The sequence below is a fragment of the Ovis aries genome, chromosome 15 (genome assembly GCF_016772045.2).
Source record: "Ovis aries strain OAR_USU_Benz2616 breed Rambouillet chromosome 15, ARS-UI_Ramb_v3.0, whole genome shotgun sequence".
NCBI lineage: Eukaryota > Metazoa > Chordata > Mammalia > Artiodactyla > Bovidae > Ovis > Ovis aries.
In genome coordinates, this window is record NC_056068.1 from 13,475,627 (window position 1) to 13,499,834 (window position 24,208).

The 24,208-nt window shown below is 37.5% G+C and overlaps 1 protein-coding gene across 20 annotated transcripts in view; it reads left to right on the top strand.

The window, feature by feature from the left end:
* Positions 1–712: 712 nt before the first annotated feature.
* The window catches only part of CCDC82 (coiled-coil domain containing 82), a 33,376-nt gene continuing 9,880 nt past the window's right edge, over positions 713–24,208 (top strand). For 2 of the 20 annotated variants that reach the window (XM_060399683.1, XM_012095348.4), the window contains exons 1-6: positions 1,202–1,247; positions 6,102–6,817; positions 7,297–7,510; positions 17,567–17,659; positions 19,245–19,369; positions 22,256–22,426. In XM_060399683.1, the coding sequence (XP_060255666.1) occupies positions 6,116–6,817; positions 7,297–7,510; positions 17,567–17,659; positions 19,245–19,369; positions 22,256–22,426 (1,305 nt within the window). In that variant the 5' untranslated portion in view covers positions 1,202–1,247; positions 6,102–6,115. Of the gene's footprint in view, positions 6,818–7,296; positions 7,511–17,566; positions 17,660–19,244; positions 19,370–22,255; positions 22,427–24,208 lie in introns of all 20 variants that reach the window. The other 18 variants (XM_042232857.2, XM_012095346.4, XM_042232854.2 and 15 more) reach the window with 18 other exon arrangements.

Here is a 24,208-nt window from a genome sequence, read left to right on the forward strand (position 1 = left end):
TGACATGGTGAGACTGTGGGACTGTTCCCACACTCACACGGAAGCAACCCACAAAATTCTGTCTACTCTCACTGACTCACTTTAACACAGCCTTACACACTCACTGTTTCAACCTCACCAGGAACCCGGTGGCCCTGACCCCGTCCCTAGCTGGGCTTGGCTGGCGGAAGTTTCAGGGCTCAGGCCTTTAACTTTACTTGGGCAGCAGAGGAGGCCCAAGTCACCGCGGATAATCCGGATTACAAACATTTGTTTTATTCCCCCAGAGGCTGCGAGAAAGACTATCTCCCCATCGCGACCACAAACCTCCTTCAGGCCCAGATCGCAGGTCAACAGCCGTCACTAACCCGTGCCACACCCCAAAGTTACCGCCGAGAGCGGAAGAGTCAGGGAGTCGGGGACTGGCCCCCTTCCCCAGAGGGACGTGACGCTGGATTCCTTCCCGCAGCCAGACCTTTCTACAGCAAGCCCCACTTCCCCGCGTCGGGCTTACTTAGTCTGCACAGTCCTCCCGGCCCCGCACAAGCCCGCCGAGACCCTCTCCCAACCTCAGTCGGAACCAGGACCCCTCGGCGGCGCCCTGCCTAACGACGGCAGCCGCTCCTCCCACTAGCGCACGCTCCCGGAAGACGCCCCCTCCCGCCAGGCGGCCCCGCCCGTCGCCCCGCCCAGGGGCGGGACTTCCCTTGGCTCCCGGAAGGAGGAGGAACGTGTCTCTTCTGGACTTGGATACCTGGGCGGAGGCAGAGGCGGAGGCGGAGGCTGGGGAGGTTTGGAAGGTGAGAGCGCGGAGGCGGGGCGGGCTCCCTCGGGGCGGAGACTCGCTTTCGCTCCGGCTGCTGAGGGTTTGTTGGAGGGGCGGGGGAAGCCGCGCCTCGCAGCCTGCAGGCGGGAAACGTTCCCGCGGGTGCTCTCGGGGTAGGCGGGGCTGCTCCCTGCAATGCGCTTCGCTCCCCTCGCGCGCCGTGGGGGCCCGCCCGCTCCTTCCGCGAAGGGGAAGTGGGCCGGCCGGATGCGGGGGACGCGGAGGGTGACTTCGCGCGGTTCTCTGATCTTTCCAGATTCTCGTTTGTTTTCTGGGGGTCGAGCGCCTGTAAGCTCTGGGGGTCTGTGACGTTCCGCGCGCTTTCTCGCCAAGCCGTGTCGGAGGGTCCTGGGTCCCAGCCGCGGCGCCCTTCCCATCAGGTGGCAAGGGGCGGGCGGGCAGGCTTGCTGCGCCAGGCGTCTGTGTCCCGCGGAGGAGCCAGGTTTGTATCACGAGATACAACCAGAGTGTCCGGTGTTGTGCTCTGGTGTTAACTCCGAGAGGCTCTGTTCCTTCCTCAGCCCCTCAGCCCTGCTCTGTTTAGCGAACCGTCTTCAGGGTTATAGATTTCGTTGAATGCTATAGTAGTCCGAGATGCTAAATTGTGGAATACTGAAGCGTGAGCCTAAATGGGGGACATGGGCTTTTTCTATGTATTTCTTGCTGTTTTCCTACTTCTGTCGTGTAGTGCTGCCCTGTTTAGTGGAAGAACTATAATACATTTGTTCCCAGCAATATGGTAAAAGCAAAAAAAAAAAAAACAAAAGGAATCATATTCTGTAGCCTTTAAATCATGTATTACTCTGGCTTGTTTACATGTTCCGTTCATCAGATTGTGAGCTCCATGGGAGCAGAAACCGTGTCGTTGAATTCTTGAGAAACGCCACAGCTTCGAATTAGTGCTAGCACGTAGTATATGCATTCAGTGCTTTGGTTTGTTACGGTTTCCTCTCCAAACCGTCATACAAAAGGAAACCTTAAGGAGGGGTGATGTTTTTCAGATAGAGCACATCCCTTCTGGTAGAATTTCAGGTAATGGTGCGAGTTCCACTGCCCTTCAAGTTTTTAATTTTTAAACTACCACCTACATTGTTCATAGGGCAAGTGGGTGATTCTTAGAATGAATCTATTTTTGATAAATTAATCTCAAAGTCTAGAATAAAGGATATTTCTTCTGATAAGTTCAGGTAGCATCAAAGTACCCCCCTTTAGTTACCCCTGTGTTAGAGAAAGAGCACAAGGCTTATGGGTTATCGTCCTGACATTCTTTGGCAGACAAGATAGTATGTGCATCTTAAGTGATTTTAACCATGAAGCACAAAGATGTGATAGTACTGATCATCTTCATTCACTTATTTAATGCTTTCTGTTTGGAGCCTCTGTTTTTCTCTTTGCCTAGAAGGTAAGGTATTATTAAAGCTTTGCTTAAACTTTGATTTCAAGAAATTGAGTGTATACTCAGCCTGTATAAAAATTACATCCATTTGCCTGGACTGTTTTGTGAGTGAATTCTAATGCTCAAGAGATGTTTTACCCATCAACCTTTCATTTGTCTCAAGTTCAGTTCACTCACCTTTTCCCTCTGTCATCCTTCTCTCCCCAGCTCACAAATAAAAGTATCCACAATTTTAAAAAAAGAGCCAGCCATAATCAAATTATCTTTTTCAGTGACAATTTGGACATTATTGACATAACAGCAGTTTTGAAACAGGAGAGAGGCCCTGGAAATTTGGCTCTTGGCCAAATGAAATTTTGTTTATGTAAAGTTTGCCTCCTCAATATTCAACATTGAAGTTTTCCAAAATCAATTTTTTCTCACCAGAGACTGCCTATCTTTGGAATCTTTACATTTGGATTCAATGGGGAATCCCTTAAATTTTGTGATCAGTGTCGTCAGTAAGGTGGTAGAGGGAAGCCTTCAAATTTTCATCTCTGTTGCACATTCTTGTTTCGAGTTTTGGATAAATAATTTATAGAAGTTTCTGGCCTAACTCATGTGCTCAGTTACATAATTTAAAAAGCATGTTTGTAAACTTAGACTATTTTAATGATTATTTTCTGGAACTAAAATTTAGCATGAATGAGAGGTACAATAATGACTTTTTGAAAGCATAACTTTTCCTACTTCGTACAAATATAATATTGGCAGCAGTCATTGTGTAACGCTGGACTGGGAATCAGAAGACCTGGTTTCTAATCCCTGTTCTGTCACTGACAAGCTGTGTGATCTTTGGTAAGTCATTTAAAATCCACGTCCTTGGCTTTGACTTTTATAATTGAAGATAGATAATATCTTCCTTCTAGGATCATTGTCAGGACTTTAAAATATGTCTGAAAATGCACTGAAAATTGTTGTACATAAAGGGTGTTTTAATAGCTTACTTAACTCTGTGGCAGTCACAGGTATTTGTATAGTGTGACTTTCTTAGTTTCTACCATCAAGAGTCACCTCTTGATATGATAAATAGCTGTTTTGCACATGGTAGTTTTGTAAGATAAACATCGAGTGTGTATGAAACTGCTTTTGAGTACTAATAAAAATGATCTTTTACTTTAATGTTCCTACTGCCCATTCTTTAGTGTATCTGCTGAGGCCATATTTGTCTTTGGTTTTCATAAACTTTTTTTCCATTATTTCTCCCAATTCAGAGAGATTTTTATAAAACAGTCTTACCCTCGTATTACAGTGAAAAGTACATATACAGTTAGCTTGTGCAAATTTATAACTATGTGTGCTTAAAAAATACTTCTTTGTACTGTTGCTGCTGCTAAGTCGCTTCAGTCGTGTCCAACTCTGAGAACCTACAGACGGCAGCCAACCAGGCTCCCCCGTCCCTGGGATTCTCCAGGCAAGAACACTGGAGTGGGTTGCCATTTCCTTCTCCAGTGCATGAAAGTGAAAAGTGAAAGTGAAGTCACTCAGTCCTGTAGACTCTTCCCAACCCCATGGACTGCAGCTTACCAGGCTCCTCCACCCATGAGATTTTCCAGGCAAGAGTACTGGAGTGGGTTGCCATTGCTTTCTCCAACTTCTTTGTACTACATGGCTTCAAAATATAACCTACATAATTTACCTAGTGCTTAATAAAAAGAAACAGTAATCTGTTTAAAACTTGAAAGAGAAACTGGGTGGACATATCTGGAAGCACTATAGTGTACAAAAATCCATACTTTGAAAAACAACATAGAGATCTTTTAAAAAAAGAGTGCAGTTTTATTCTTTGCTGATTTTAATACAGATTTTCTATAAGATGCAATCTGAGTGTAATTTCAAATAGCAGAATATTTGGTCTATGGACTAGGATTTGTTCAATTACTATTACAATGCCGAATGTATTTTGTAGCAGTTACTGTCATAAGATTGCCTACATTATAATATCTTATGTATAGTCTTAGCAACTGTTGTTCTTATTTTGTATGAGTTGTTACCATTATAGAAACAGTTACACTGTCTTATAAACATAACGGAATCTGTACAATCAAATAGGTGATAACTCTCCCCCACCAAAAAAAAAGTAAGCATCTTGGGGAGCCATAAACTTGGTTCAGTAACACTTCCATTGCTCAAAAAAGATGTGACATTCTAGTTTTGAAATTACTGTCAGTTTGTAGTACATTTTAAACATATCTTTAATAGTAGTTAGTCTTCATCTTTTCAAACTGGATTTCATTTCTGGAAGCTGGTAACAGTCCCTTCTGACTAGGACAAGTGAATAAAGTGGATATTTAAACCTCTCTTTGGAATAAAAACCAAAGTGTAAGTATTTTCATATTTTTTGAAACTATGGTTTTTAGAAAATGTCCAGAATATTCTGTGCCATCGTAGCAATATTGAAACAGTACAACCTCATAAAGTGATTTCTTTAAAGGAGATAGCACTCAGTTAAATACATATGTTCTTACATGGGTATTTTGAGGTCATCTCATTGCATTGTGATCATATTTCTCTTTTCCTTAGCAGCCATAGGGGGGAAAAAAAATATATATATATATATATATGTTACTGTTTTTCTAGTTATCTTGCCTGTAATTGTTCCTTTATACTTGGGGATGATTTTAATGGTGTTCCTGGTGGCTCAGTGTTAAAAGACTCTGCCTGCAATGCAGGAGACCCAAGTTCAATCCCTGGGTCGGGAAGATTCCCCTGGAGAAGGGAATGGCATCCCACTCCAGTATTCTTGCCTGGAGAAGCCCATGGACAGAGGAGCCTGACGGGCGGTAGTCCATAGGGTCACAAAAAGTCTGACACAACTGAGTTACTAACACTTTCACTTTGTTTCACCCTTTTCTGAATCAGAAACTTAGAGCATTTGTTTTCCTTCCAAATACTGTGCTCTGTTTCACCATTCAACTGTTTTCCCACCTGTGTTATTGGATTGTTAATAAGTTTTCTATTGGATTATGTTGTACCTTTAGTTTTTAACGGTTTAAGCCATTACCATTTTACTGAAGTATATAAAGGCTGAAATCTTAGTAGATAAGTTATCGTTCAGTTTTGCGTCATTAACTTTTTTTATGTCTATTACTACTATACAACTTTCTTCATACGTATGATTAATCTTTTGTGTTATAATTCATTTCTCTGTTCAGAATCCTTCTTTGCTTATGGGAGGAATCGTTCTGTAATGCCACCCTACTTTTCTATATCAGTCCCTTTTTTCCCCAGCATAAAGCCTTTTTTCGTGTCTTCTTGGTCATACTTATTTACTAAATGTGTTTGTTCTCAGTGCCAAAATTTTGACTTTATCATTTTTTCCTGCCTGAAATCCCTTTTTCTTTCCTTCTCTCTGTTGAAATGTAATCAGCTCTTCAGAGGTGTGTCGGGTCATAGCTGTTCAACAAAATCTTCAGTGAAACACTTGCTGTTCTGATCTTCCTGCATCTTTACACTTTTATTGCAGTTACTTTTTATCACCCATTTTGTACTAAATGAATTCTACCTAGTATTTTTCTTAATTATTATGTTTCAGTGTTTTATCTGTGTATTATCTACAGTGTTCAGTGTATTATCTACACATGGATAATAATTGAAGAACAAGACTATGATTTTTGTATGAACCTCTTTCCTTAAAACATATATAGCATAATTCAGAACAGATGTTCATATGATGCTTTCACAGATGTTCAATAAATTATTTGTTGAATAAGTATTCTGCCAGCTTCACTCAGTTATTTCATGTGATTTTACCTTTGTGAACCATTTAATAACATCAAATAAATATAGTTTGTACCGTAAATGCGTTCATTGTTGTAATCTGATTGTCATTATGATATTCCTAATAACTTTATTTTGTAGAAGCTTAAGTGAAAATGGTACACGTTAGAAGATATGAAACAAGGAAAAATTCTAAAACTCAAGGGCATGAACAGAAATCTCGAGTCGATTGGAGGCGGACTAAAAGAAGTAGTATCTCGCAGTTATGTGAAAGTGATGACGAGCTTGAGAGTGATGAAAGTGTTGACAGTATTGAAAGTGCTGACAGTGACGAAGATCCTGACAGTAGCAAGGGGTCTGATCACATTAAGAAGCCAGAAAATGAAAGAGAGCTTAAATTAATTAATGTTGAAGGTGAAGGAAACAGTAGTAAGCATCTCATTAACACTGACAATAGTTCAACATATGAAGAAGAAAAGAACAAAACTAAACATGGAAGTATTGACTTAGCAGATCATGAAAAGGGTTCAGGTCAAGAGGAGGGTGATCTCAACAAACACACTGGACAAATAACAGAGGAGGATTTAGAAGAAGAACCCATCAAGCGAGGGAAGAGAAAAAGGATCTCCTCTGTGATGTGTGACAGTGATGAGAGTGACGACAGTGATATCCTAGCTGGGAGAGTGGGTGTTAAACATCCACGCAGAGTGGTCGAAGATGAATGTTCCTCAGTGGAGATGGAGCAAAACATTCCTGAAAAAACTTCAGCTACAAGAAAACGAGAACAGCTGCAGAAACTGAAAGAACTCTCAAAACAGAGATCTCGTCAGAGACGTAATAGTAGTAGAGATTTTGAGGTGTGTTCTATTTTATTGGTTTTCTTACTGTTTTTAAATTTTTATTTAAATTATTTAACTTCTATAAAAATCAAAGTGCTGAGTCTGTTCTCTTTTGCAATAATTCTAGAATTTATTTTTTAGTGAAGTATCCTTGGGCATGTTTGATTGCAGTATTGCATCTAATAATATTTTATTATGAGCCTCATTCCTTCACTCTTTAAAAATTAAGATTTTGTTTTGTCTGACTTTTCCCATTTTTTATTTCTTCTTATAACCTTAATGTCCATTTTAAACATTTTATCACTTACTAGGGTATGTTATCTTTTTCCTAATTTCAAAAGTTCAGCATCTAACATGACAAGACTTTTTTCAACCTTAAGATATGAAATTATTTTGTACCGATCATTGTTTGTTTCACATTTGATCTTTTAATTTCATATCCCTAATGACAGTTTTAAAGGTACACTTTATTAAAAGATATGTTTTAATTTAACTAGGACTCTGAAAAGAAATCCTCCCCCAGCAGTGATGAAAATGATGTTGAGGAGGAAGAGGAAGAAGACAGTGATTATGAATTTGGTGAAGATGGAGATCATTATATTATTGATGGCTTTGTAGTACAAGATGAGGAGGGTGATGAAGATAATAAAAGCCAACGAGGAGAACAATTGACTACATCACAACGGAAATCAATAGAACAGAATTCTCTTTGTAAGTTAATATCAGATGTTTTATCACTTATTCTAATTATTATGTCAAGTATTGAATCAGCCTTTTACTATCATATTCTAAATCTTTGATTAGGAACTATGGTTTCGTTTTCAGGTGACTTTGTATAATAATACTTTATTCTAGTGGTTTGTGAGAACCCTTTAAACTCTTAAAAATACTAGAGAACCCTAAAGAGCTTTTGTTTCTGTGAGTTATATCTATCAACATTTACCATTGTAGAAATACAAAAGAGAAATTTAAAATATATTTATTAATTAAATGACTTAAAATTCTTATGTGATAAGCTCATTACATGTTGAAAAAATAACTTTTCCCAAAAAATGAGAAGAATGGCATTGTTTTACATTTATATTTAATATCTAGCCTAGTACAAGGCAGCTGGATTCTTGAATCTGCTTTTGCATTCAGTCTGTATTGACATTAAATTAGATGAAAGCAGTTTTGTTTCGTAGAAGTAGATAGCTGGAAAAAGGAGGGTGGTTTCTAAAGCATTTTCAAAATAATTGTGGATAGTCTCATTGACACTGCACCAAAATTCAACAGGTTTCTTAAATAACTTGTTCTTAAGTTTCTTAAAGATTAGTTGCAGTTTGGAGTCTGAAAGCATATAAATGAACTTTTAGTACTTACATTTCACTCCATTGATGTCTTTCAATTTGAATGGATCTTTTACTTATTTATGATTTTGTAACATCATGCATTGGTTTGGGAAATATTGGTTCGCTGGTTATGTGAAAGTGAAGTCGCTCAGTCCTGTCCAACTGTTTGTGACTTGGACAAAGAGCTACATGGTCTGTAGCTCGCCAGGCTCCTCCGTCCATGGGATTTTCCAGACAAGAGTACTAGAGTGAGTTGCGATTTCCTTCTCCAGAGGATCTTCCTGACGCAGGGATTGAACCCGGGTCTCCTGCATTATAAGCAGATGCTTTACCATCTGAGACACCAGGGAAATCTATATACTGGTTATATCTCTCTCTCTTTAGTCACTCAGTCGTGTCTGACTCTTGCAACCCCATGGACTGTAGCCCACCAGGCTCCTCTGTCCATGGGATTCTCCAGGCAACAATACTGGAGTGGGTTGCCATTTCCTTCTCCAGGGGATCTTCCCAACCAAGGAGTCAGCCCTTCTTTACCTACTGAGCTATGAGTGAATCTTCCATATTTTGATACTGTATAATATTTTAAAGATCACATTCATTAATATCACCACCAGTATCATCAAAAAATTCTTTAGGTATTGGGAAATTCCATTGTCAGGCTCATAGTAGCAAATACAGGTTTTTCAAAATTCTGATTTCTGCTCAAATACCAGTTTTTATCTTCGGTAACAAACACTGTGAGTTCTTGAAATGACAGATTTTCTTTGTTCATTTTGATCAAATATTTGGCAGATGCCTGAATAACCATAGTTGGTCAACAGTTCTTTCAGGTAAACTTGGTATTTCAAATATACTTGAAAAATGAGGCTCACAACTTAGTTTTAAAAGACGTATACTCAGATTCATGACTTAATACAAATGGTAATTTTTACTGCTTCATCAAGGACGTTTTTAAATGAAAGTAGCTTTTTTACTGAATGCATAGCAATGATGACTATAGTGATTACTAATAGCTTGATTCCACAGCCATGATTCATGTTAAGGGGCCAGCTGCCTTATCCATAGTTACTTTTGCACCATCAGTGACAATGGCAAAATGGCAAAAACAACAGATAATTATCTTAATATTATAGCTTTGACTTCACCAATCCCCTTAAATGGACTTGGAGACTTACAGGGGTCTATAGACCACACTTTGAGAACCACTGGTGTTATCTGGACTTTTGAAGTGTTACATAGTGAAACCTGTCAGGAAATTAGAATCATTTATATATACATATAATAAACAATAGGACCCTAAAATATTAGGGTGTCTTTAAATGTGTATATTTTTGTTCTGATCCCTATAATTGTACATAAATTTAAAGACTGTTTTTATGATATTTTACACCTGTGGTATAAACAGGATGTTGGATGAAAACTTTTTTTTTCCACTTCAAGAATGCATATTTCCAAAAGGCATTTAAAAGGCATGTTTACTAAAGTTAAGTGTAATATGATTCAGTTTAGATACTGTGATTTAAATAAAATAGTAGATTGAGGTATGATTTAAATTTCAAGAAAATCAAGAAATCAGTTACAGAGATGCCAGTGATAGGCATAGGCATCTGTATGTTGAAAATTAATGACTGTTTTCCTTATATCAGTAAGTACTGGTTCACATGCCATCAGGACATTTGAATCTCAGAGAAAGTCAGGAAGTGTCCCATCATTCTGGATATTAGTATCTAGGATGTGATAGAACATTTATGGAAAGATACCTACCCCTAGGGGCTTCCCTGGTGGCTCAGTGGTAAAGAACCCACCTGCAATGCAGGAGATGCAGGTTCGATCCCTGGGTTTGGAAGATCCTCTGGAGAAGGGAATGGCAACCCACTCCAGTATTCTTGCCTAGGTAATCCCATGGACAGAGGAGCCTGACGGGCTACAGTCCATGGGGGTTCCAAAAGAGTCAGACATGACTTAGTGACTAAACAACCACCACCCAGTCATAGCCACTCCAAATAAAAGTCCAGCACATGGAAAGTATCTTAACTCTCTTCTCTATCCTATACTTTTATGCTTACCTTTGGTTTTTTAAGGGAAGTTTTAGATTTACTGGAAAGTTGAGTGGAAAGTACAGAGAGTTTCTAGATAACCCATGACACACAGTTGCCCTGTTATTAACATCTTGCATTATCTTGATGTATCTGGTGTAGTTGATGAGCCAGTATTGATAATTGATACATTATTAACTGTAGTTCATAGTTTGCATCTAGGTTCACTCTTTGTGTTGTACATTCTGTGGGTTCTAGAAATGTATAATGATGCAACAGGTATCCACCATTACAATATCAGAACAGTTTCACTCCTAAAATTATCCTGTTCTCCACCTAGTCATCCCTCCCTCCCACCCCTGAACCCCTAGCAACCACTGACCTTTTTAATGTCTCCATAGTTTTGCTTTTGCCAAAATGTTTTTATCATGGGAATCATACAGCATGTATCCTTTTCAGATTGGCATATTTCACTTAACAATGCATCTAAATTTCCTCCATGTCTTAATGTGCATGATAGCTCATTTCCTTTTATCACTGAATAATATTCCATTGTATGGATGTACCAGTTTGTTTATCTATTCACCTGTTGAGGGATGTTTTGGTTGCTTCCAAGTTTTGCCAATTATGAATAAAGCTGCTATAAATATTTGTGTGAAAATTTATCTATGGACGTAAGTTTTCAGTTCATGTGGGTAAATATCAAGGAGCCCTGTGCTTGTTTTTAACACTGAGCATATCCACCTGAGAAGGAGATGTACCTCATTTTTATGCAATACATTTTATCTTTTGTGTTCTTAATTGCAGCTTTTCCTTCTGACTCTGTCCTCACAATCTCCCTTTTCTCAACTTGCAACTGTATTAATGCCTTTCCTCCCTTGAGTTGTCATGTTCTTCTATTAGCTGCTATTCTAAACTTATCTTTTGTTCAGAATTTCCCAATAACTGCAAAGCACTGTACTTAGACTGTTATACCCATCAATCCAGTGAAATTGTTCTTACTAAAATTAGTGACAACTTTTAAGTTGCCAAAATGCTCTTTGGTCCTTGTTAGCCTGATATTGCTGTGTGTTTTGCCACTAGCCATTGACAGTTCTCATTTTCACAGGTGGTTTTTTTTTTTTTTTTTTTTAGCTTCTTGTCTCCCCTTTGTAATAGTGCATTCCTGTTTTTCCATTTGCCATGTAAATATTAATGTTTCTAAAGGTTCCATCCTCATACTGCCTTCATTTTACTTGTGCTTCAGGCAGTCTCTGCCCCGTAACTTCAGCCTAATCTCTGGGGAGGTTCCCAAGCTTTTATTTCCAGCACAGACTTCTCCATAGTGTAAGGCCCAATTTTTTAATCTTCTTACTGAACATTTTCATCACGGTGTCTTTCAGACACCTCAGACTCAATATGTACAAATCTAAATGATTAAGAGGGAGCATAAGGAAGTTTTGGGGTGGTGATATAACTTCTGTTTTTGATTGTCATGGTGGTTACACAGCTTTGTGTTTTGGTCATAAAACTGTGCACCAAAAAGAGTGAATTTTATGGTATGTGAAAAAGTAAAACTCAATAAAGAAATCCAAATGGCCATCGCCACTTTCACAAAATAACCTAGGTGGTTAATCAACTTCTCTTCTCTTTGTAATCCTAATACACATTAGACCTGCCCACACATTATAGGAACTTACTAGTTGGATGGATGGATGATTAAAATAAACATATCAACTGAAGGTTCCTGAAGACAGAAAAATGTTAGGTATTACCAGATTTATTAAAACATCAGAGGAAAAACAAGCTACATATTTGAAGATGATGATTTATGACTTGGTTAATGTTTTTAATACTTATTAGTGACTGCTATTTATGAATATAGTATATATAGTTTTTATATGCCAAGGGATTATGTTCTAAAAGTTGCTGTAAATTAATACCTACATTAGAAAATCAAAATATATTTTCTCATTAAAGCAGTAATCTGTAGGATGAATAATAACACAGTTCTCTGACCTGAGTTAGGTTGGTATTCCCAGATTTATTCTACCCTCTGCCTCAACCTCTATAGGAACACTGATAACTACTCATATTCAATGTCTGATCAGAATTTGGGAGAGACATTTCGTAACTCCAAATTCAGTTCTCAGTTGAGACAATCAGTGACATATGCAATTTTACCTTTTTGAAGAGAACAGTTATACCAGAGGACGACATTTTCTCACCTCCTTGCTCTCTGCCATTTGGCTCTGAGAGGTATTTTCACCTGTAACACTTTAGAATAGTTTCCTTCCTACTGTATGGTTGAAGGACTTAAAGATAATCAGAGTATTTTCCTCTTTTAACCCCTATTATTATTTATTCATATTTATTCTGAGACTGCAACTCCCAGAAAAGATACCAAAGGAAGTAGAGGGATGGACTAGCAGTGGCTCAGTGAATTCAGATCTATATGGTTCACATGGTAATCTTATACACATAGAGGGGAACATCTTCTGATATGTAAATATTAAAAATACATTATTCTTTCAGTATTCTATCATAGGTTCACAGTGACAGAGAACAAAGTAGTAGGTTATCAGAGCACATCTCAGCCTACTAGTGCCTTGGTAGAAAAATACTTGCTAGATTACTGGAAGTTACAGTGAGTGAACATTAACTTGGTCTCCACCTAGCAATCAAGCAGAATCATTCTATCAGTACACTGCGTAGGACTAAGAACAGTCTCACAACCATTTATGTTAAATATTAAATCCTCTCCTCTGGAGAATTTCTCCTCTTGTTCTAAGATAAATAAAAAGTACCTGTAAAATCATGGCACAAAAAGAAAGGTGATGTTACCCTGAAGACCGAAGCGAAGAAAATGCTCATGAAAACATGTTTCATTAAAGGAAACGTAAGAAAATTGTACAAAGCATTTGCCTTGCAGTGTTAAGAAAAAGAAACAGGAAATCATAAGGAGAGAACAATTTGAGGTGAAAGGGAAGTAGTTAAAGATAAGCTGCCAGAAAATGAAAAATACAAAATCAGAAATGAAGTATATATTGGAAGCAATGAGCTTCCCTGGTGGCTCAGACGGTAAAGCGTCTGCCTGCAATGCGGGAAACCCGGGTTTGATTCCTGGGTCGGGAAGATCCCCTGGAGAAGGAAATGGCAATCTTGTCTGGAAAATCCCATGGACGGAGGAACCTGATAGGCTACAGTCCATGGGGTCACCAAAGAGTCAGACACGACTGAACGACTTCACTTTGACTTTCAGAGAGCCGAGTTAGCAGTTTAGGAATCTCATCAATAATATGTAGGTTAAACCCAAGAAGTTTCTAGCATAAAGAGAAAAAAACATTTCTGCAGAGAAGATAACATAAAGGAATAGAAATAAAGACACTATTTCACAAATTATTAGCTGGGAAAATACATAACACATGGAAATCTAAAGAAAGAAAATTATGTAACCTTAGTGAGATATGTAAAAGGAAATTTGAATGTACTGAAAGGCTCACCTTGTTTTTGGATATAAAGACATGCAGATGTGAATTCAAAGGTATGACAGAAGAAAATATAACTTGAGTTGCCAGATGCACCTGTTTGTGGCAGATTAAAGAGGCTCACATCCTAAGCTGATGAAAAGGATTTTTAAATAGGCATATGAAGGAAATATTTCAAATAGGCATATGAAGGAATATCTACAAGAGTAAAAAAAAAAAAAGTTATCTAACCATTAGAGCTATAAAAATGGCATAATATTTGGTGCCATATTAATGTGTTATGTATATCAAAAGAAAATAATTTCAATAGATTCTTAAAAAGTACTTGATAAAATTCAATGCCCACACCTAAATTTTTAAGTCTTAAAAATAGTAGTATGAATATATGTCCTTTACATAACGAAGAATATTTCAGCCCAAAATCCAACATTGTAATGAAGCGCCAAAGATATTCTCTTTAAAATAAAGAACAAGACAATAATATTTCCTACTTTGTTCTAGATGTTTGCAACAATGCAACAGACACAAAAGTAAAACAAGAAATAAAACTATGGGAAAGGAAAAGACATTTATTACTGAACATAATATGACTGTATATATAAGCCATCAGATTCTGACTTACTTAACCAAAGATACAAAAGTTAAGAGAAAGGATGTGGATATATTGAGAGCAGGAGTAGATACAGCATCTATTTCCATATTTTTCCTAAGTTCTTTTTTCTCTAAATAGAGGGACACTTGTTAGAATAGAGAAAGGGTTCCTTTTATTGCTCTGCACCTGCCCTTTTACACCGGACTCATCTCCACTTGACATGAAAGTACACCAACAATCCATGTGCCTCTACCGAACAGAATACTTATAAACCTCTCTTGGTTCTGGAAATAAACTTAGCATTAGCAAGACCACATCCTCCTCAGGGTGAAGGGAGAAAGCATTCAGTGCCCAGGAATTTGCAATCAGTATCTCTCTCTCCAACTCTGCAATTTTCCAGGAATCTCATGCTCCTTAGAAAAAGGTCTCGAGAATGACTAATGCACAATAAATGTGTAAAACTCAATAGTTTTCTTATATACTGTCAATAATTATTTAGAAGATACAGTGTGGGAAAATTCCATTTACACTAGTGAACAAAATAGTTACTAGGCCTAATCTTAAGAAGAAAAGCATAGCTTTAAATGTACAGGAATAAAGTTTACTGTGGAATAGAAAAGGAAATGTGAGTAAAAGAGAGAAGAATGTTTATGGGAGGTATTAATAATAAATTATACAAGAAGTTATATCTTCTTAAATTCTTCATTCAGCTTTGTGAACACAGCCTTAAAGTTTGCCTGGAAGAACAAATGTATGAGAATAAATAACATTTTCAAAGCACAAAATGAAGTAGAAGGACTTGCCCCCACCAGATTTTTATAAAAATAATTATAAAATTTCAATAAGTAAAGGAATGTAGTACTGACATGAGAAAATCAGATCAGTAGTGGGAAGGTCAGATGCTAAACAAAATCTTAGCATGTATGTGAAATGCATGATAAAGGATGCACAGAAAATCGACAGAATGATTAAACTGTCTGATGATTGAATATGGGGGAGTTGATTACCTTGTAAAAATAAAGATGCCTAAACATGAATATTGTTGGTTTTCTCCTGCATCCTTTTGAATTTTTTTTATAATCAAGGAGGAAAGTTCTAAATAGTATTTCTGGGGTGTCCTATAAAAGCCCATCCAATATAGGGATTAAAATGATGAGAAAAGCTCTGGAGGAGTCAGGATTTGACTCTGCTTCTATCTAGTTGTGTAAGCTTGGTTAAGTTATTTCATCATCATGAGTGTCCTAAGATAAAGGATTAATCCTAAAATAAAGGAGTTGAATTTTCTTCAGTTTCCCCATCCAACTCTAAAATTACATGTTCTGAAGTATGAAAGGATCAAATCTAACTACCATGCAAAACAACATCTTTGTAGGGCATTGTGACATGAAATCTAGAGTCCGGTTGTCTGTTCCAGCCTTGGTTCCAATATTTACTGGTTCTGTCATCTTTGGAAAGTTTTTCATCTTCTCTGTATCTGTTTCCTCAATGAGAAATAAACTGGGAATATTGATAGTACTTTGTAGGTTTGTTGTCAGAAATAAAGCAATGTATGCAAGTGCATAAAATGTTGCCTGGCCTTTGCCTGCTCAGTAATATTTTTATTTCAACTTGAGAAAAAATTATGCCAGGAGCATAATTCCAACACCACCTACCCATCCATTCAAGTACAGTGAAATCAAGGCCCTCTTCCTGACCCTTGTGAAGGAGATTCTGACACATATTAGTAGGAAATGCGTGCTGTGTTTAGGAGAAGAACTCTTCAGATGATTCTGATTCTCTGCCCTTTTGTTTCACTCCCAATCTTAAACACTATTAGCACTATCTTCGAAATAGAGCATCAGTTATTCAAACTCTATAACAGGTGAGTAACACTGGGCATTAGCATATTTAAGACTGGTAAATTCAGTGGAATAAAAATTTTAAATTCTATTTCAGTTTTTTGATAGTTAAATGCATGTGAAGGAGGGTCCATTTGATTTTTTTTCTCAACACAACAGTTACTATTTCCAGAACAGTTTTCAACTAATTCAGTTTGGGAAGTGCTAGACAGAGTTTAAATTCATTTTAACACTCATAAATCAAGCATGTACCAACAATATACTTTTATATCCAAAGGTGGATGAAAGTCTAGTCAAAATTGAATTCTATTAAGCTGCTATTTCATTTTCCAACTGTATTCATAAATGGCTATTATTAGTGTTTTTTTTTTAAATTTTAAATTAAAATTAGGCCTTTAAAGCCTGAGGTCCCCAGTGCAAATATATGCTATTGTTCAGTAGTTTTATTACTGCTTTATTTTGGCCACTCTAGCACCTCAATAAGGTGTTTTGTTAAAGATGGTTACATACTAAAAGTTTCCCTGAAGTCTAAAATATGATTTATACAACCCTTTTAGTAACTAAATTAAAAGATTTCTTCATGTTTAATTTCACTTTTGTTTTATTTCAACTGAAATCAAAGTCAGAATCACTCATGGATGTTAATACTATTGATCGGTTTTATTTGCTCTAATCCCTTGTTGAGCATGTTCTACTTGTCTGGAAACACTCAGGTAGTTGTTAATGTCTTCACAATGCCCAGAGCAGGGACAGGTGTTCTTTGATGACAGTTTGGATCAAGGAAGAGGTTGTGTTTGACAGAGAACATTTCCACAGCCATAGTAAACCTTGACCCAAGAGAAATGGGAAACAGTAGGAACCTTCTCTTACCATTTCGCCTGACCCTCCACAAGAGATGATTCCATGGACCAAACTGAGTGGGTGGGAAAGTAGGCTTTTACATTTGGCACAAAAAAGAGAAGACATAACTTTTCTTAATTGATATGGAAAATCCTAAATCTGTGGCATCAGAAAGGATATTGAGTTTTTATAGTCATTGTGGTTCTGGCTAGGGTAGCAATTTCCTGTACAGTTTCATATGTAACATGTTTTAGAGATAAGGAATAAGAGAGGAGTTCATTCACATACTGAGCAATCTACCTTTAGAGGTTTTCTTCCTTGCTGTAATTGTCAAGTTGATAATTAAATTTGAGTGCATAGAGGATGATTTTGCTTTTTTCCACAAAATATCTTAATATTTCCTAAACAGTTTTCCCTTAATAAGTTTGGAAAGTGAAGATGATTTGAAATAAGAACTTGAAACTTTGTGTTAGAAGTCAGTGAATCTGGAAAATGGAGATTTTCTTGGTGACTGGATAAGTCACTGAGCCAGCTAGAAAATTAGAGTAATTAAGCAATTTCATTTTATAGCATTAATTTCTTAGCCTTGGAGAAAGGAACCCATTGTATTCAGATAACTTTTTTTTCTGCCAGATTCTAATATTTATTTTAAATTAATTTCAGATTCTTTTAGTGACCACTATACTCACTTTGAAAGAGTTGTGAAAGCTCTTCTGATCAATGCTCTAGATGGATCTTTTCTGGGAACATTATATGGTAAGTTAATAATATAAATGGAGCAATCAGGGATTCTTTTTTTCCAATTTTTAAACAATCTCATTGTTCTATATATGTATGTGTATATTAAATAAAACCAAGGAGACCCAATCTTAAGGCCCTCCAATTGTTCACTCTAGGATCAACTACACCAAAAGTCCATTCACATCACACACTTGTTAGTGTTTATTATTTGTAATATGTGGAAGTACAAAAGGAATATTTTCCCTCTCCTTTGAGAGTTCACAGTGAACTTGAGGATATAGGGCATATATTAATAAAGCAATAGGGTACCTCAACACCCATGCATTGTCCCAGCCTAAGCTCTAAGCTCTTTTAATTTCACCAAAAGTTACATGCTTTTTTATGCTTTTGTGCCTTGCTGTTTCTCATTAGAGTATAATCCCTTTTTTACTGTAGATTTTCTGAGTAAGTGTAAAGTAATTTCCACTATGAAAGTTATCTGTAACCCACTTAAGTAATATTTCTCATTCCCTTATCTGTGCTGTTATCCTAAGTGTGGTGGCACTGATATATATGCACTTCTCAAATGTATTGAAACTGTATTTTTGCCTTCCTCCCTTCTTTAAGAGTGTGGAAAGAACCATACTTGCTATACATACCCCTTGCATCTAGCTCAGAATCTGCCTCTTAATAAAGACTATAAATAATGCTGAATATCTACCTACATGCCGAAGCAAGCTTTCATTCAAACTGTATTGAACAAATATCCATTGAGTGTCTACTAAGGGCCAGGCAATATTTGAGAAAAACTGCAGGAATATGGCAATGACTATATGACATAGACAGATCTTGCCCTTGTGTTGCTTAAAGTCTACTGGGAGAGACAGACAATGAGTAAACAAAGATATGATGTCAACTAATGGCACCCTACTCCAGTACTCTTGCCTGGAAAATCCCATGGACGGAGGAGCCTGGCAGGCTGCAGTCCATGGGGTCGCTAAGAATTGGACACGACTGAGCGACTTCTCTTTCACGTTTCACTTTCATGCATTGGAGAAGGAAATGGCAACACACTCCAGTGTTCTTGCCTGGAGAATCCCAGGGACGGGGGAGCCTGGTAGGCTGCCATCTATGGGGTCGTGCAGAGTCGGACACGACTGAAGCGACTTAGCAGCAGCAGCAGCAGGGATTAGTTCTTGAAAAATTCTAAAACAGGATAAGGAGATCAAGAGTATAGATTTCTGTGTTAGATTGCTCAAAAAGGTCCCCCAAGTGTTACCTTGTGAACAGAAACCTGAATGAAGTGAGGGAGGAAGCAACGCGTGAATCTAGCAGAGAGTGCAGCAAGCGTAAAGACCCTCAGGAAAGAATACGTTTGAGGTGTTCAGGGAACAATTAGAGGGCCTGTGTGGTTTCTTCCATTCCCTAATACTCTGATGGAATGATTTCCTTTAACCTTACTGGTTTGTTTGTTTGGTTTTTATTTATTTAAAATGTTTCTAATCAACCAACCAAGTATCTGCTTAAAGCTATGGGAAGAAATCCTTAACTATTCCATTATTTAAATATTTTATAAGGGCAAAGTGATTGTTTTTGTTGTTGTTATTGTTCCCCTGAACAGATGGCACCAGGCAGAAATCGTACGCACAAGATATGTTGACTTCTCTTCATTATTTGGATAACCGCTTTGTTCAGCCTCGTCTAGAGAATTTAGTCTCTAGAAGTCGTTGGAAAGAGCAATACAAGGTATACAGTTTTATTTGTTTTTGAATCTCTGGTTGAGGGTGGGGTGGGATAGGAGTGAGAGTCTTCTTGGAATTTCAATAACCAGTCACACTTCTTTAATTAATCTTCTAAATTATTAGCATTTTTCTTTGTTAGATAATCAGCTTGTTTCTTGTCTCTTCTAAGGCTATAATTGTTTTAATAATTCCCACTTGTTATATCTATCCAATAATTAAGTAGTTATAAATGATAACTCTAAAACCTCTCTAGGGCTTAACCCATCTGGTAAAATGAGGAAATTATCTCACAGGCTGTTAACTGTTGCAGTAAAAAAGAGTTCCATTGTTAAAGAAGGTTGAGAAACAGTAGGTTTAACTTAACTGCTGGAGGGCTTTTCAAGAAGCATTATGTAAATCATCAAGAGGGCAATATAAAATATAATACTTTCCAAATTTGTGTTTTATTATGAGGCTCCTTTTCTTCGTAAAATACCTATTATTACCTTCTAGGATATTGGTTCCCATAATATAATTAGGGAAGCCCTGACCTACATAGTCTTTGACATCCTTCTCCACCTTAAGATTTTGTAATTCTACCAATTTGGGGGAAGATTCTTTTTAATTTTTAAGATCTAATTGATTCCATGTCATCCCCCTAGATTTCTATTTTATGATCTCTAATCGTAGAGGCCGTCCTATATGATTTACAAGACTTTTTTTCCTCCCTACTTCTAACTTTTTATCTTTTAATAATTAGCAAGAAGAAAAAGGCAAGATAGTAGAAGTTCAAGTTCCATAGTCAGTCTTTCTAGCACCTAAATCATTAGCTACTCTACCTCATTTTGTGTCAGGAGATTTGGCTTCATCCAGTGCCTGTTCAGCCTTGTATTACTTGAAGATAAATTAGCTACAGATGGTTTAGGTTTAAGGGACAGTTATGGATTACAAAAGAAAAAAAGAGTTAGAAGACTTCAATTCGGAGGATAGATTGAGTTTAGGGGGCTTCCCTGGTGGCTCAGCTGGTAAAGAATCCGCTTGCAATGTGGGAGACCTGGGTTGGGAAGATCCCCTGGAGAAGGGAAATGCTACCCACTCCAGTATTCGGACCTAAAGAATTCCATGGACTATCCAGTCCTTGGGGTCACAAAGGGTCGGACACGACAGTAACTTTCAGTCACTTGAGTTTAGGGCCACCGAATATTTCTTTTTGACTTTGAGTGATTTTAACTTTCATGAATTCCAGTTTCTTCCTCAGATAGAGAAAATACCTACTTTAAAGGAAATATTTACTAATTTTCAAGTACATGGCACAGCTCTTAAGATATGGTATAATATATATCATTGTCTTTAATAGAAATAAAAATAGCATATTGATCATTTAATTTTGCCAAGTAATATATATCCAAATAAAATATTTTATCTGATCTTCAGATTAACCCCCCAAGAAAGGTACTACTAGTTCCTCTATTTTAAAAATGAGAAAATTGTAACCCAGAAAAAACTGAGGCTACACAGCTAGTAATTAGTCAGACCAGTGTTTGAACCAAGCACAAACCTTAGGTCTAGGGTTTCTCAGACTTCAAAGCCCATCAATTCTGCTGTAATATGTTTTCCATACTATGATAGGTTATACAGAATTTGGATAACCCAATGTTGAAATAATAACTGTAAGTTACAAGATAATATTAGCTTTAAAATTCAGACACATAGATAATCAACTCAGTACGATCTTGTTCAAAGTAGGTTATGCTGCAAGAAATAAATAATGTGACACAGTAAACCAACAACAAAAACCTCAACAGCTGAACTAAACAAAGTTTTATTTTTTACTTGTATGTTCACTGTGAGTCAGTAGGGGTGCTCTATTAATTGTAGTCACTCAGGGAGCCAAGCTGATAGAACTTTCATCTCAGTATGTGCTGTGAATTCCAGAGAAGCAGGAAGGGAAGATGAGTAGTCACCTGTTTACCCTGAATGTTAGCCTGTACTGACACATGTCATGAAGTACCATGAAATAAGAGAAACAATAAAAAGGACAAGACAGTGTTGCTGTGAATTATAAATGTAAAAAGGAAACTCTACTGGATACTTAATTACTGTCAGGCTGATAGAGAATGCAGATTAGTGACCCTGTTAATATGCTCATTGTGTGCAGCTCAAATATTGTGGTAGGCTAATCCACACTACTAATTAGAATAGGAGTGTCTAGCACAGGCCTAGAGCTTAAGCAAAACTGCTCAAGCACAAGTAATTTCACAGCTTCATAAAGCTTATTTATGAATGCCAAATATTTTCTCTGTTTATTCATTCCTAACTCAGCTATTAGACTGGCCATAGCAATACTGGCAATCTAACAATCCTAGTTCAAACTTGTTTGTTTTCATAGTACTTTAGTAAGCAACCACAGGAGAATTAAATTATTTCTGTGATATTTTGTGGAAAATATAATTCACGCAATGGAGACTAAATGTGATCTTTTTTTTTTCTCGATTTTTATTAACCTGAATGAATTGATCTTTTAATTATATTATCCTGAATTTTTTTTCTGCTTATTCTTTCCTATTTTAACTAATTACAACATCTGAAGAAAAGGAGAGAGATGATAAGTAAATTAAAACCTTAGTAGTAACTTACAAGTTTGAGAGAAATGAAGCTAGTTTCTTTCTTAATCTGGTCTCTTTTAACAGCCTAAGTTATAAATTCATTTTTAAAATTTAAATATATCTTGTCAAACACCTACTGTGTGCTCAATACCAAAGTGAGACATACCAGTATGTTTTGCTCTTACATCTTATTCTATTATTATGATTCCTATTCTTAATTTTAATTTGGTTGGGCTCTTATGTTTTATTTTGTTATTGTCTTTCTTATCCTTTAAACTTTCATTACATTTTGAAATTATTTTCAGGAGCGAGTAGAAAATTATTCTAGTGTAAGTATCCAACCGAAGAATCCTGAGAACTGTTCCTGCCAGGCTTGTGGGTTGCATCGCTACTGTAAATACTCAGTGCATTTATCAGGAAAGCTGTATAACACCAGGACCATGGAAACAGATGATTTCATGTCACATGATAAACAGGTATTTTTTCCGCCTCTCATTTTAGTTCTCAAAAATCAGAAATTTTCACTAAATAAGCCTGCATGGTTAGCCCTAAGTTCTTTTCACAAATGGAGAAAGCACCAGGAGAAGAAAAAAGAGCACGGGGAAAGAGTGTGCCATTTTTTAATGTGAAAATGTGTATTATACATCAGATTCACTCCAGATTCAGTCAGGTACTAAAATCAGTGCATATTGTCTAAGTGTACATCACCCAAACTAGGAGAGGGTCAGGAGTCTGAGGGAGAGAGGATAAGGATGAAAAAGGAGGTAACTGAGCCAGAGGAAGCAGAAATCCTTTTTGAGTCCCAAGGAGAATTTGATCCCGATGGAAATTTTAGAGCAGATCATCTACCAAATTGACAATCTATAAACAAACAATTAAAGATGGCAACCCAGTCCAGTACTCTTGCCTGGAAAATCACATGGATGGAGGTGCATTGTAGGCTACAGTCCATGGGGTTACAAAGAGTCAGGCACAATTGAGTGACTTCACTTCACTGTAGATGGTAAAGGGTCTGCCTGCAGTGTCAGAGACCAGGGTTTGATCCCTAGGTTGGGCAATCCCCTGGAGGAGGGCATGGCAACTCACTCCAGTATTCTTGCCTGGAGAATCCCATGGACAGAGGAGCCTGGCGGGCTACAGTCCATAGGGTCACACAGAGTCAGACACAAATGAGTGACTAACACTTTCAGATTCACCCCAATGATGAGGTTTGAAGGAAAAATGTGCTTCAACTTAGACTACATCAGAGGTGTTTCAGAGCCTAGAACCATTACTGTATATTTAAGGTACTACTAATTTTGAATGAATAGACAAAACAGAAGAAAATATTTGAAATATTGAAGAAAAGTATTTGATAAACAAAAGCAGAACAGTGCAGTGTGAAGACAAAAAAAAAAGATGCAGATGCAGACTACTTCTATTTATTTTTTTACTCTTTGTAAAATGATTACACTTACAAAAAATATTAAAGTTGAAAGCTTCCTCTAGACTTCCCTCTGTAGATTCCTCATCCACTGATACAGAGGACCAACTGTATATTTATTTCTAAAAATCCATGTCTACATGGGTTCATGCAGTTCAAACCTATGTTGTTCACGGTTTAACTATACTATTTTTACACCTGTGGTTGGTTTAATATGCAGATAGAGAACCCCAGATGTAAAACTTGGGCATCTGCAGATTTTGGTATCAGGGAGGGTCCTGGAACCAACCCCTGAGGATAGTGAGGAGTGGCTATAGTTTTAGCTACAACAGTCTTGGATAGGGTACTGAGATCAGAGCCCTGGACCACCAGCTTGTGGTGATATCTGAGGGCATTAGAGGAGAAGAAAATCACCTGGAGGAAAGAGACGTGAGATCTGAAAGGCAGTTAGGAGGACGAACAAGTTTTTCAGTTTTGCCCAGAGTCTGTCCAGACTCCTCAAGACACTTAAGATCCGGTGAGAAGAGGCATTAAGTTTCAGGCAGATGGCCATGTGTAACAAAAAAGGTGAAAAGTGAAAGTGTTAGTCGCTCAACCGACTCCAACTCTTTGCGACCCCGTGGACTGTATGGCTCCTCTGTCCATGGAATCCTCCAGGCAATAATACTGGAGTGGGTTAGCCATTCCCTTCTCCAGAGGATCTTCCTGACCCATGGATTGCACCTAGTTCTCCTGCACTCAGGCAGATTCTTTACCATTTGAGCCGCCAAGGAAGCCTAGCCACGTGTAATGCATCCATGCAAAGAACAGGCTGAGAGGGAATAGAATCCCTTAA